Source organism: Miscanthus floridulus, chromosome 1 (genome assembly GCF_019320115.1).
Source record: "Miscanthus floridulus cultivar M001 chromosome 1, ASM1932011v1, whole genome shotgun sequence".
Classification (NCBI taxonomy): Eukaryota; Viridiplantae; Streptophyta; class Magnoliopsida; order Poales; family Poaceae; genus Miscanthus; species Miscanthus floridulus.
The window spans coordinates 189,556,056-189,569,098 of NC_089580.1; the positions used below are offsets into that span (position 1 = coordinate 189,556,056).

Below are 13,043 nucleotides of genomic sequence, written 5' to 3' on the forward strand. Positions count from 1 at the left end.
TTTGAGTTCGCAGAGGCACTACGAGTCAGTGAAACCGCTCCTTCGCATCAACCCACGCCAGCAACACCTTCGTCGCGAGCTCGCCGGAGTTGCCGTCCGCCTCGCCTCGGCTCCCTCCCTCTCTGGTCAGCATTCGACGACAAGAAGCCTACCATCGGCGTCGTGGTGAGCTCCTTCTCCGTTTTCATCTCTCCCCAGTGTATCCCGTGGCCCCTAGCTCAACTCCGAGCCCACGCCGGCGAGCAAGTGCAGTGTGCACGGGAGAGAACAGAGAGGAAGACAGCCCGCAAGCAGTAGCAGCACGCCGCGGGCGAGCAAGTGGGCGAGCAAGTCCTGGGCGCGCCGCCCGGGAGGCGAGCTCCGCACCGGCCGCGTCCTGCTGCTCGGTTGTGGCGCTCCCGTCGTCGGCTACTCGCCCGCGGCGCGCGGGGTCACGACAGCGGCTCGTCTGCTCGCCCGCAAGCCCGCATCCGCCGCCGACGACAGCGCCCGCCGTGGCCGCGTCGGGATGGATTCGATATAATTCTCGGAATAATATGGAAGGAAAGTGATACAATTGTTATTGTGCAATGTGCATGCAACTCTCCCAACCAAACTCAAATTTATTTCAAGCTGTATTTTTTCCCATCTATCTCTGCTCGTGTGATCGTGTCAGTAATAATTGTAGCAGCTACATTGCATTCTCTTCATGTCGACATTTCCTCTTTGTACGAAGTTCCTAAAGAAAACGAACATTGTCTCAAAGAAAAATCTAAAAATCTAGAAAATAAAATAATCGATCTATGTTTCAGCCAGAGAATATAAAGCTAATAATTGAGTGACAAAACTCACCGCTAACGCAACATGTCCAAACTCTAGATGTCTTCAAGACTTCACAACGTCTTTGGTGAAGTGAAGTGTACAATCAGCACTTGCAATCGCTTCGAAACACATATGGCTCTATACATACAAATTTTGTACATCAAACAGCCAATTCTACACAAATGAAAGATCTAAATACAAGAGAATGTGAAGGAGAGAATGACCAATTGCTCTTCGTGGGAGTTCACAAAGCCTCCATTGGGCTAACCAGAGATGGGGATTTTTTTTTTTCGTTTTCTAGCATGATCAAATCCAACCGACACACATGCTTGAAACTTATTGTGTCGTATTATAGTGATCCTACAACCCATATCATCCTACTCGATACCGATCACAATGTAAACTCATATAGTTTAGCCTAGATAGAAACATTTGTACTATAGTGCTGTCTATATTGCAATCCTGACATCGTTTAGTTCTATAGCAATACTTTTTTTTTTCTCACTTGTGTGGTCGCCTTACCAAATCCATAACGACAATTCGGCTTGTCTCCAATAGGTAGCGTCATTTTCTTGATTTTTGATGCCAAGTTGTCTGTGGCCTGGGCTGCTGTGACGACTCTTCATTTCCTCTCTCTGCTCTGTCTCTCCACCCCCTCCCCTCTCCTGCTCTGTGTACACCTTCTGGTATGCGGAAGTACGCTGTATTTGTTTGAGCTTTTAGCTCCTTCGATTCGATATAAGTAGGTGGTAACTCCCCCGAATTGACCAGAAAAAAAAGTTGAGGACTCGTCCAGACGCTTGCGACTGCACTTCGTGTATGGCCTGACCCCACACGGCGTTTGCGCCCCACCTGACCCCGCGCGGCGTCTGCGCCCCGCACGATGGCACGACCCCTCGCGCCCTCCAGCGATTGCAACAGGTTGCAACATGTGCAAAACACCCGATCTACTTTTGAAATATTCAAATGCAGCATTTAAAACATACGTCTGAAGGCAGATGAAACACTTGAAACATGCGTCTGCAATACTCGCAAAAACACCCGAAAGACACTTGAAAACCATTGCAAAACATACGCAACATCCAGATAAAATACTTGCAACATATGTGTGAACACATATGCAAATCCAGATAAACACACTTGCAACATGCGTCTGAAAAACATATGAAACATTGGAAACAGATATTTGCAACATACGTGTACGCCCATCGCAACATATGCAACATCCCGATCTACTTTTGCAACATTCATATAAAACACTTGCAACATAACTCTGAAACATCAGAAACACATGAAGCATACGCTTGCAACATCCGAGGAAAGAAGGGAGCGCGATGTGCAGCTAGAGAAGCCCGCTCCTGGTCTAGCCACTCTAGATCTCGTGACGTCGCGAGCTGAGGTCGAGCGTCGCAGCGGCGCCGATAGCGGGCACGGCCTCCTAGTGGGGAACGGTGGCGTCGGCAGCACCTCGATCTGGTTGAAAGGGTCGAGATGGCGACTAAGGAGGGTGAATAGTCCTTTTTAAAACTTAATCGCGTCGGCAAACCGAATCAAGTACGGAATTAAAACTATCGGTCTAGCCAAGACTACACCCCTCTATCTATATTCTCTAGCACCTTTTAAAGATACTAATTAAGCAACAAAGGTGCCGGGCTAGCTAGAGCTCACCTAACCAATTCTAGGAGCAAGGTCACACAAACCTATGCCACTAGTACTTTAAGCAACAAGGGAGCTCCTACACATGCTAGTAAGCAAAAGCACAAAGCCACCTAATGCTCACTAGCAATGCTCAATAACAAGGCAACTAATGCCAAATTAGAGAGCGTAATTACTTAGCTACACAAACTAAGCAATGTGACTAATAAGGTTACACAAACCAAATTAGCCACGCAAGGGAGCTACTTCTATGCTACACAAACAAGAAGATAACTAGCAAGCTACACAAGCTAACTAATTACAAAAGCAACAACACAAGCTCAATGTATATGAAAGTAATCGTAAGCTTGTGTAACGGGGATGCAAACCAACGGGAAGAACAAGGTTGACACGATGATTTTTCTCCTGAGATTCTCGTGTTTGCCAACACGCTAGTCCCCGTTGTGTCGACCGCTCACTTGGTGGTTCGGCGGCTAATTGGCATCACCCGCCAAGCCCGCATGTCGGGCGCCGTAAGAACCTACCCTAGAAGTGAGGGTAGCTCAATGACACGCTTTACTAAAGTTGCTCTTCACGGCTCCCGCGGGGCGAGCACAATGCCCCTCACAAAGCACTTCTCCGGAGCGCCGCACAAGCTTCTTGCGGGCTTTCACAGAGACCACCACCAAGCCGTCTAGGAGGTGGCAACCTCCAAGAGTAACAAGCACCACCGGCTTGCAACTCGATCACCTAGTGCCACTCGATGCAACCTCACGATGCAATCGCACTAGAATCGCTCGCTCACACAATCAAATGATCACTATCAAGTATGTGTGAGATGGAGGGCTCCTAAGCACTCTCAAGTATGGACACAAAGTCTCCCAAGGTGCTCAGCACCATCCATGGCCGAAGGCCACTTCTATTTATAGCCCTAAGGGCTAAACTAGCCGTTATCCCTTTACTGGGCAAAAGTCGGGCCGACCGGACGCTACGGTCGGGTTGACCGGACGCTGGACCTCAGCGTCTGGTCACCCGATGACAGCCACGTGTCACCTGCGTTCAACGGCATTCTTTCGATCTTAACGGTCATCTTCTGACCGGACACAGCAGCTTCAACTGACCGGACGCTGGACCCTCAGCATCCGGTCGTTTACAGTAAGGTACCGACCCCGACCGGACGCGTCCGGTCGGACGTGATCGGACGCAGCCCCAGCGTCCGGTCACTCTCCAGTGACACTGCTTCGTCCGACAACAGGACCGGACACTGCCTCTAGCGTCCGGTCGACTGACCGACGCTGCATGCTTACTGCCACCACTGACCGGACGCTAAGCCTCAGCGTCCGGTCACTGCGTGACCAGAGTCCGGTCCACTCTGTGGGACCTTTCTCATCTCCGTTTCTCCACCGAGTTGATCCACATCAACTCCAACTTCATCTCCTTTGTAAATATGCCAACACCACCAAGTGTACACCACCATGTGTATGTGTGTTAGCTTTTCACAATCATTTCCCAAAGGGTTAGCCACTCAACTTGCCACGCCACTCAATCCTAGCGATGATGCATAGTTAGATCACTCGAGTGGCACATAGATGACCGATATGCAAACAAGTTTGTCCCTCTTGATAGTACGACCATTTATCCTAAACCCGGTCATAAACTTCTCTACACACCTACGACCGGTGAAATAAAATGCCCTAGGTTATACCTTTGTCTTGCGCATTCCATTCCATCTCCTCCAATATCGATGCAACACATGCACCAACACGATCAACAATGATATGATCCACTTCATATCATCACGTGATCATATTGGTTCATCGATCTTGACTTCACTTGCTTTTCACCGTTGCCTTCATCCATCGGCGCCAAGTCTTGCTCAAGCTTCACCGCCACGTGGTCCATCACTCCAAAGCCTCCGACTTGCCCTTCACGCTTGCAACCGGTCCATCAAGCCAAGTCTTGTCTTGATCTTCTCCACCTTGACCACATGACTCAATGTCATGTCTCATGTGCAATGAGCTCCTTCATCATCACATGTGTGAGCTTTGCAACATCTCCAAGCCATTTTCACCTCATGGCATATGTTGCTCACACATATGTACCTGTGGACTAATCACCTGTGTATCTCACATAAACACAATTAGTCCACCTAGGTTGTCACTCAATTACCAAAACCACACAAGGACCTTTCACCGGTGAGGAACGGGGCACGACGCGTAGGGGTGGGGACCGGGCACGGCACGACGAGGCGGAGCGGTCGCGGCGGGGATGGAGCACGACGCGGCGGCAGACGTGGCGTGGCTTGACGAGGGATGGGGGTGCCACCGCGAGGCGGCTTGGGGCGGGTGGACAGCGTGGTGAGCCACGACGAGTGAAGCGAGGAGCTGGGGATTTCTGTCGCCGTCGCAATGCAGATGGAGTAGATAAAGAAGAGAGAGCGCAGATGGGCCTATTGGGTCCGGTCGCTGTGCTAGCTCGGGAACGAAAACGGGTCATCCGGATAGACATCGCACCAGAGTATTAGCGCAAAAATATTTGAACTAGTGGGAGAAGAAGAGTTATTTTTTATAGTAAAGTGAATACATGAACGAATAAAGAACATCTTCTATTAGAGCAGGAGTAGTTGTCTGACTTTTACCTGAGGTGTCCTAAGGTCGATTTCGATTTTTCCCCTTTGTGCTCCTACAAATGTCATAATATAGTGTTTTTCTCACGCAAAACAAAACACTATCAGCCCACCAGCTGAAAAACCGGCAGCCGAACAGGGCCTTTGAGACACCGCTGAATACGCTTTCTGCGATTGTCTTCTCCTCTGAAGTCTGAACTTTGAATCGCTGAAGTCTGAAACGCTCGACTGTCCCCGAAGAAGAGTACATCGCCCTGTTTGTTTCCGCCTAGTGCGTCTGCAACCGGCAGAAGCCGATGATCCCGCCCGATGGGTTGCGTCGCGCCGCTTACTATAATTGCACGTCCACGAAAACGCTGATTTGGATAAGGGTTAATTAGATCTATGCCATTATAATTTCTTCGTTTCTGAAGAACGCCATTACTATTCGCCTATTTGGAAGCATGTCATTACAATTCTTTGTTTTCCACAAAAATACCACTGAATACGTATGGACACAGCCTGGGCCCAGCTGCAGGCGTATACGAAGGCGTATACTTCATCTCTCTATCACTGACATGCGGGCCCCACATGTCATCTTCCTCTTCCTCATCTCTCTCTTCGGCTCTCTCTCTCCATCTCGACGTGGCCACGGCGGGCACTGCCGGCGGTTGTGGGCTTACGGGCGAGCCGACGAGCCGCTGTCGTGACCCCGCGCGCCGCTGCTCGGCGTGCTGCTGGCCTTCCCCGGCGGCGGGCGCCTCCTCCTCCATGGTCGGCGTCTGGCGGACCTCCTCCTCCATGGATACGGCAGGCGCGGTCCCATCCCCGTCCCCGTGAGCTCTAGCAGGCACGGCCCCTTCCCCGCCCCCAGCCCAGGGCGCTGTTGCTGCTCGCCTGCTTGCTCGCGCCGCGGCGCTGCTCGGCGTGCTGCTGCTGCTCGTCGTGGTCGTATAATGGCGGGCTGCCGTGAGAGAGAGAGAGAGAGCCGAAGAGGGAGCGCTTGCGAAGCCGATGGAAGCAGCGGAAGGGCGCAAGATGGCTTGTGCGAGGAGATCGACGAGCTCGGGTCGACCCCGGCAATGGCGGCGACGGTGCTTGGTGGAGGCGTTGGAGCAAGGAGGGCTTGTGCTGCTGCTGCTCGTGGCTTGGAGATGCCCATCTCCCCGAGCGTGGCCATCACCTCCTCCCCGAGGCTGAGCTCCTCGAAGCTCTCGGCGACCTCGACCCTCTTCCCCTTCTCCTGCTGCGAGCTTCGCTCCGCGGCCCTCGAGGCGGGCCTCGGGACGCCAGGGGACGAGGCGTCCTTGAGGTGGCGGAGGCGGAGACGCTTGAGGAGGAGCTCGTGCCGCGGAGGGGGAGCGGGAGTGGAGGTGGGGCCGAGGGTGGGGGCGGCGGTGGAGAGGGTGGCGCGGAGGAGGCGGGGCCGGAAAGGGGACGAGCGGGAGAGGAGGAGGCAGCGACCCGCGGCGGCGGTGCCGGGCATCACCATGGGCGACCCGCGGCGGCCTGACGCTCGGGATGGAGAGAGAGAACCGGAGAGAGAGATTCAGAGAAGAGGAGGAAGAAGATGACATGTGGGGCCCGCGTGTCAGTGACAGGGGAGATGAAGTATACGTCTTTATATACGCCTGCAGCTGGGTATAGACTGTGTCCATACATATTCAGTGGCATTTTTGTGGGAATCGAAAAATTATAATGGTATGCTTTCGAATAGACGAATAGTAATGACTTTCTTCGGAAGCGAAGAAATTATAATGGTTCCAATTAACCCTTTGGATAATCGGCTCCGCGTTCTCCTTCTGCCTTTCATCGGCGCCCTCGCTCCCTCTCATCCAACACGCCGGCGCCGTTAAAAAAAAACACGCCGGCGCCGCCCGCTGCTCGACCCTCCGCTCCTCCCGTCTACAGGCGAGTCTGCCCCCTTCCTCAGCTTGCGTCCCCGTCTGCTCGAGCCGCCCGGCGGCGCCGCCCCTCCCCTCCGCGCGAGCCGCCGGCGGGCCGTCTCTGCGCGCGTTCCTCCCCTGCGCGAGCCGGCGAGAGCTCGAGGCGCTCCCCATCTATGCTGCGCGTCGTCGTCTCCACCCTCCCCGCCCTCCGCCCGCTCCTCCGGCGTGGGCCTCTGCTAAACCATAAACCCCTGCTCCGCTCGCGCCTTCAGCCGTGGCCGTTCCGCGCGCTCTCGTCCTCCGCGTCGCCCGCCGCCGCCGCTAGCGAGGTGGTTGCGTTTGAGGAGCACCTTACGCGGTGCGCGGCGGCGGGCAGGGCGCCGTTGCGGGTGGCGGTGCTGGTGAGCGGCGGGGTGGACAGCAGCGTCGCGCTCCGCCGCCTCCACGCCGCCGGCCATCACTGCACCGCGTTCTACCTGAAGATTTGGTTCCAGGTATGCGGTTCAGGAAAAATCACCTGTTTACCATTAAGCTGCTCCTGGAATGCTGTACTGCAGGATGGCTCGTAAACTTGCTCCTATAATTTGTAGGAAGATTTCAGGAACTTTTGGTCCGAGTGCCCATGGGACGAGGATTTAAAGTATGCACAAGCTGTTTGTGACAAGGTGTAGTTCAAATTTCTGATGGAACATGGCAAGTCATTGAATAGCTAGTCTTCAGCATATGTACGTGGATTGATTTTGGTTACATGGACCGACTTGAGGGCCTGATGATGTCTCATGTTTGGTTTTGTAGATTGATGTGCCATTGGAGGTGGTACATCTATCCGATGAATACTGGAACCATGTGGTGAGTAAGCTTCATTTGAGCCTTTTTTCCCCCATAGATTTGTACACAACACTCTTCAGGGCCTTTGTTTTAAGAAGCAAATACTGTGAATTTGATATCTAGGTGTCACATATGATCAATGAGTATCGCTGCGGTCGTACACCAAATCCTGATGTTCTGTGCAACACGAGAATAAAGTTTGGTATGAAGTTTGTATTTGGATGGCGATATGTTCTACTATGGAAATCCAAATTTGTATTGAGGTGCAGTTTTCTAACTATGATGTCTTGCTTATTTCTGTTTGGGCAGGGGCTTTCTTAGAAGCTATTGAAAATTTGGGATTTGATTACATAGCTTCAGGACATTATGCACACGTAGTACATCCTTCCGCTGAAAATACTGAAGCGCCATCTGTACTGCAATTATCAAAGGACAAGGTACTTTACACATTCCCTCTCAGATAGATCATTTGATTTCTACAGAGTCATCGGCAGTACAAGTTTACCTTTTCCTTCTTCAAACTAATCGGGAATTCAGATTAGAAATAGTTACATAGTTGAATTGCTAATTTGCTTTGGTACTGTCATATAAATCACCTTTTCTGTTGTTTAATTGCTATTCCAGGTCAAAGATCAAACCTATTTCCTCTCACATCTATCTCAATCTCAGCTTAGAAGGCTTCTTTTCCCACTAGGATGTATTACGAAGGTTTGGTTGATTTTCAGCAAACATAGCTAGTATTTCATAGGCCGAACGCCACAAGTTGACTTTACTAAATTTTGTCCTGTATCATGCAGGACGAGGTTCGCAGACTGGCTACTCAAATGGGCCTTCCTAACCAAGGTAGGAAGGACTCACAAGGGATATGCTTTCTTGGAAAGGTATACACTGTACCTTTTTTCTTAGGGATCAATGTTTTTAACAAATCATATCATTGTGGAGCTATACAAGTATCTCTTTCTAGGTCAAGTTTAGTGAGTTTGTTGAAAGACATATAGGAGAAATGGAAGGAATCATACTGGAAGCCGAGTCTGGAGATTACCTAGGGAAACACCGTGGGTTTTGGTTCTATACAATAGGTCAGCGGCAAGGATTACGGCTTCCTGGAGGACCTTGGTATGTACCGTCTTTTGATGCATTCTCTACAATCTCTTGTCCAGTGATTATCATTGTTTCGCCCTACTGTTTGCTCTTGCAATGGGGCAAAGTTTTTCCTTCATCATATAAATATGTATGCTTTATTCGTCCTGAAACTCATCTGACTATAAAGGCCTTTCATATCTCGTGCAGGTACGTTGTAGAGAAAGATGTTCAAAACAATGTGGTTTTTGTATCAAGGAATTACTATTCATTGGATAAGCGGAGGCGCACATTTCGTGTTGGATCACTAAATTGGTTTGACAATTCTGGACCTGGAAACAACGAGCAACTTAAATGCAAGGTAACAGGGTACTACATACAGTAGCCTCAAGGGCACTATGATACTTGGTTATTAGCCTTTCCTATTTGGTATCATTCTGTTATGACCATCTGCTATTTACAAGCTACAACAGTGGTTTTGCATAAATATGGCTTCAATATGCTGATAAGAGTTCTAGTTGACTGATCAATATGAGGCAAGATGGTTTCCTATTTGATATCGAAACATTGATATCCCAGGTTTAAGGGGGAAAGGAAACCCATATGAGGCAACCATCTTACCTTATCTAGGAAGTAAGAAGTTGTTGCAAGAGAAAACATATAAGCTAAACACCTACACTAAAACAATAGCATGACCCGACTAGAAAACCCCTACACAACCCCTAGCACCGGCCACAGAGGCATCCAGCGCACCCTCCACCCGCCTCCGCGCTGACTTCCATGTTCCCGGCGACAAGGCGTTGGTGCAGGCAATTGTGGGGTGTGCCAGCACAACAAAACTGGCCATCTGCACCCTGCCGGCCTGCTTCAGCCCCTGCCTGTTCCGCTTATGATCTGAAGCGACGTCGCCATGGAATTCGTCGAAGGCTTGCCTCACATGAACAACAAGACGGTGATCCTCACGGTGGTGGATCGGCTCTCCAAGGCAGCACATTTCATCCCCCTCGGCCACCCCTACACGGCTATCACGGTGGTGCGCGCCTTCTTCGACGAAATTGTGTGCCTGCACAGTGTCCCTGCCTCCATCGTCGGTGACCACGACCCAGTATTCTATAAGTATTCACGAGCACCCTCTGGCGGGACTCGGGAGCTCTTTCGCCTTTCCAGGATTAAGCTGCAGATGAGCTTGGCGTTTCATCCCCAATCGGATGGCCAATCTGAGGTAGCTAACAAGGTGATTGTGATGTATCTCCGGTGCTTGACCAGTGACCGCCCCAAGAGTGGCTGTTGTGGCTGCCATGGGCAGAGTACTGCTTCAACATGGCCTTCCGTTCGTCGCTCGGCACTACTCCGTTCAAGCTGGTCTATGGCCGGGATCCGCCGTCCATGAAGGCGTATGAACCGGGCAATGCTCGTGCCCCCGCCGTCGACCCACTCCTTCAGGACTGCGACGACTTCCTGCTGGCCGCGCGCGAATGCCTTCTCCAAGCTCAGGATCACGCCAAGCTGTACTACGACGCCAAGCACACTCCTCTGGAGTTTGAGGTGAGCGCCTGGGTGCGGGTCAAGCTCCTTTACCACCCATCTGCATCCCTTCTGGCGGCATCCAAGGGGAAGCTGGCACCACGCTTCTACGGGCTTTTACCAGATCCTGGAACGGATCGGCGACGTCGCGTACCGTGTACGCCTGCCTGCCAGCGCCCGGATTCACAATGTTTTCCACGTCGGCGTCCTCAAAGCCTTCCGTGGCACACCACCAGCCTAGGCCCCTCCTCTGCCGCCAATGCTCAACGGCCGCGTCATGCCTACACCGTCCGCTGTGCTGCGCAGCCGTCTGGTATGGGGCCAATGGCAGATTCTGGTCTCCTGGGCCCGCCTGGCAGCCAGTGAAGCCACTTGGGAGCCTGTTGCAGCATTCAAGCAGCAGTATCCTTCTTTCGAGCTCTAGGACGAGCTCTTTCTGGAGGAGGGGAGAGATGTTATGGTAGGACATACCTACAGGCACCGTCAGAGGGCCAAGACAGGCGCCTAAACACTAGCAGCAAGATCAGAGGAGTGATTGGGTGCTTGCTGCTTTTGGCAGTCAAGAGTTTAGGAAGGAAGACAACAAATTGCTTGTAATCACTATATATATAGTGTATGATCAAGGGAATAAAGCAAGCAAATTACAATCAATCTACACTCACGTCCATTCTCTATTGCCTCATCCCCTGCTGATTGTTCTTCATAGCCAGTCACAACGCCCCCCCCCCCCCCCCCCCCCCCCCCCCGCGTCCGCCTTGTTTGTGTGTGTGCACAAGGGGAAGTGTGTTAACAACACAGTGGTCCTTGGCTCTCCCGCTTATGCTATTGTTTGGATAAACTCAATCCCTCCCAACAATCCATATGGATTGGAGTGGAAAGTGAACTACTTTTCCACCTCAATCCCTTCCAATACGTATGGATTGAACGGGACTGCTATGTTTCCAAACAAAAGCCCACACAATTTATATCTCTGCAAGAGTGAGGACCACCTCAGTCCTTGTCTCCTTGAGGCAGAAGCTGAAGCCCTCTCTTGCGGCAAAGTTGGCGCACACACTACAACTATCAGAGATCAATTTCCTCTCAGACAACCAGACAATGGTTTCCCTCCTTAATCAGAGGCAGAACTGGACAGTGTCTCACTGGAGGCTCTTTCCATCTATCGGGGAATTCAAACACCATACTTAAGAAACAACATGCAAAGTCTTCAAGGTCCATAGAAGCCAGAACAGTTCTGCACACATTCTAGTGCATCTCTCTGATGTATCCTGGGTCCCCTTATACCTAATCCATGTAAGATGCTCCTAATATAATTTTAAGTCCTTGTATAAAAAAAACTAAGCACGTTGTGTTTCATTCAAGACTTCAACTTTATATGTTGAGATTTGTAGTTTTTTCCTGTGTAAAGTTATGCCTTCTCTTCCTGTGCTAATATGAAATTTCTCAACATCAGGTGCGACATAGCCCTGAATTTCACGATTGCACTTTGATAAAAGAGCATACTGAAGAAAATGAGGATGCTTTGGTGGTGCATCTGTCCGAAGATGACCAGGGCTTAGCAGGTGGTCAGTTTGCAGCGTTCTATAGTGAAAATTCATGCCTGGGATCAGGCATCATTTTGGATTCATGGGACAAGATGAGCTTCCCTGTCTGCTCAAGGGCACTCGAAATCGCTAAATTGGAGGACAAATCGGGCTTAGGGAAGCCAGTAAGAATCCTGAACTTGGAACATGTCGTGAAGCCAGAAAAACAGGAGGAAATCAAAGTTGCCTGACAAATTGTTGCCGTATAATTCAACCCCGCCCCTCTTTAGGTGTCACTGTCCTTTCATGGACAAGGTGGGCACTTCACTCGATTTCCTTACAAGAAATCTACTGGTTATAGATGAGTAGCTTTTGAGTAGTGTTAGAATTTATAATTTATAGATCTACAAATTATTTCGCTTTTCTAAACAAATTCTTGATTTTTTATAATTGTCTTTTCTAGATGTGATTCTTTGAGTAAGTTGGTATCGATGTGTGGTTACCACGATCTATATTCCTTGTGATTCATCCTGTTGAGTTGTGCTTATGATGCTCGTGGATGGCGACTCCAGGGGTTCATGAAGTTAATTTGCTTAAACCGAGTTGGTCAGGAGGATGACACTTATTTTAGGTTGACTAACCCACGAGGCCCTCAAAAGACTTGTCTTTGTTGATAGATTGCTCCAAGCAATCTTCGTGGAGAGAGTATTTTCTACATGGTTTGCACTTCGTCCATCTATTGTTAGGGAGTAGAAAAGAGGAATGACATGGTTTTGGCTTGAATTCACTTGTCCTCTTTCCAAATGAGACCTAAAGGTGCATAACATGCAAAGGACTGTGCCATGTACCAAGTGCCATATATTCTAGCCAGGCACGAAGCCAGCGGTGGGGTTAGGGGGCTTCAGCCCCCCTACTCATCTTGAGCACGTGGAGTTCTCCTAAGCTCTTTCTTAAAATTTTATGTATATATATATTAGGTGGGAGGGGCTAAGGTTAAGAGAAGATAAAAAAGCCTCTATTCTTTTGTTCAGCCTCTGCTAAATTTTTTTCTGGCTTCGTCATTGATTCTAGCTATAGTTTGTATTGGGACGGGCATGTGAGAGTTTATCATCAATATTACTCCATCCATTTCAAATTATAAGCTATTTTTGCTTTTTCTAG

At 50.2% G+C, this 13,043-nt stretch overlaps 1 protein-coding gene across 1 annotated transcript; it reads left to right on the forward strand.

Moving 5' to 3' along the window:
* The first annotated feature begins 6,836 nt into the window (after positions 1–6,836).
* On the forward strand, positions 6,837–12,390 carry LOC136506264 (uncharacterized). The gene is made up of 10 exons (XM_066501320.1): positions 6,837–7,424; positions 7,521–7,595; positions 7,726–7,779; positions 7,882–7,960; positions 8,068–8,195; positions 8,383–8,466; positions 8,556–8,639; positions 8,723–8,874; positions 9,049–9,199; positions 11,813–12,390. The coding sequence occupies exons 1-10, from the start codon at positions 7,104–7,106 to the stop codon at positions 12,131–12,133; spliced, it is 1,449 nt and encodes a 482-aa protein (XP_066357417.1). The 5' UTR covers positions 6,837–7,103; the 3' UTR covers positions 12,134–12,390.
* Positions 12,391–13,043: the final 653 nt, after the last annotated feature.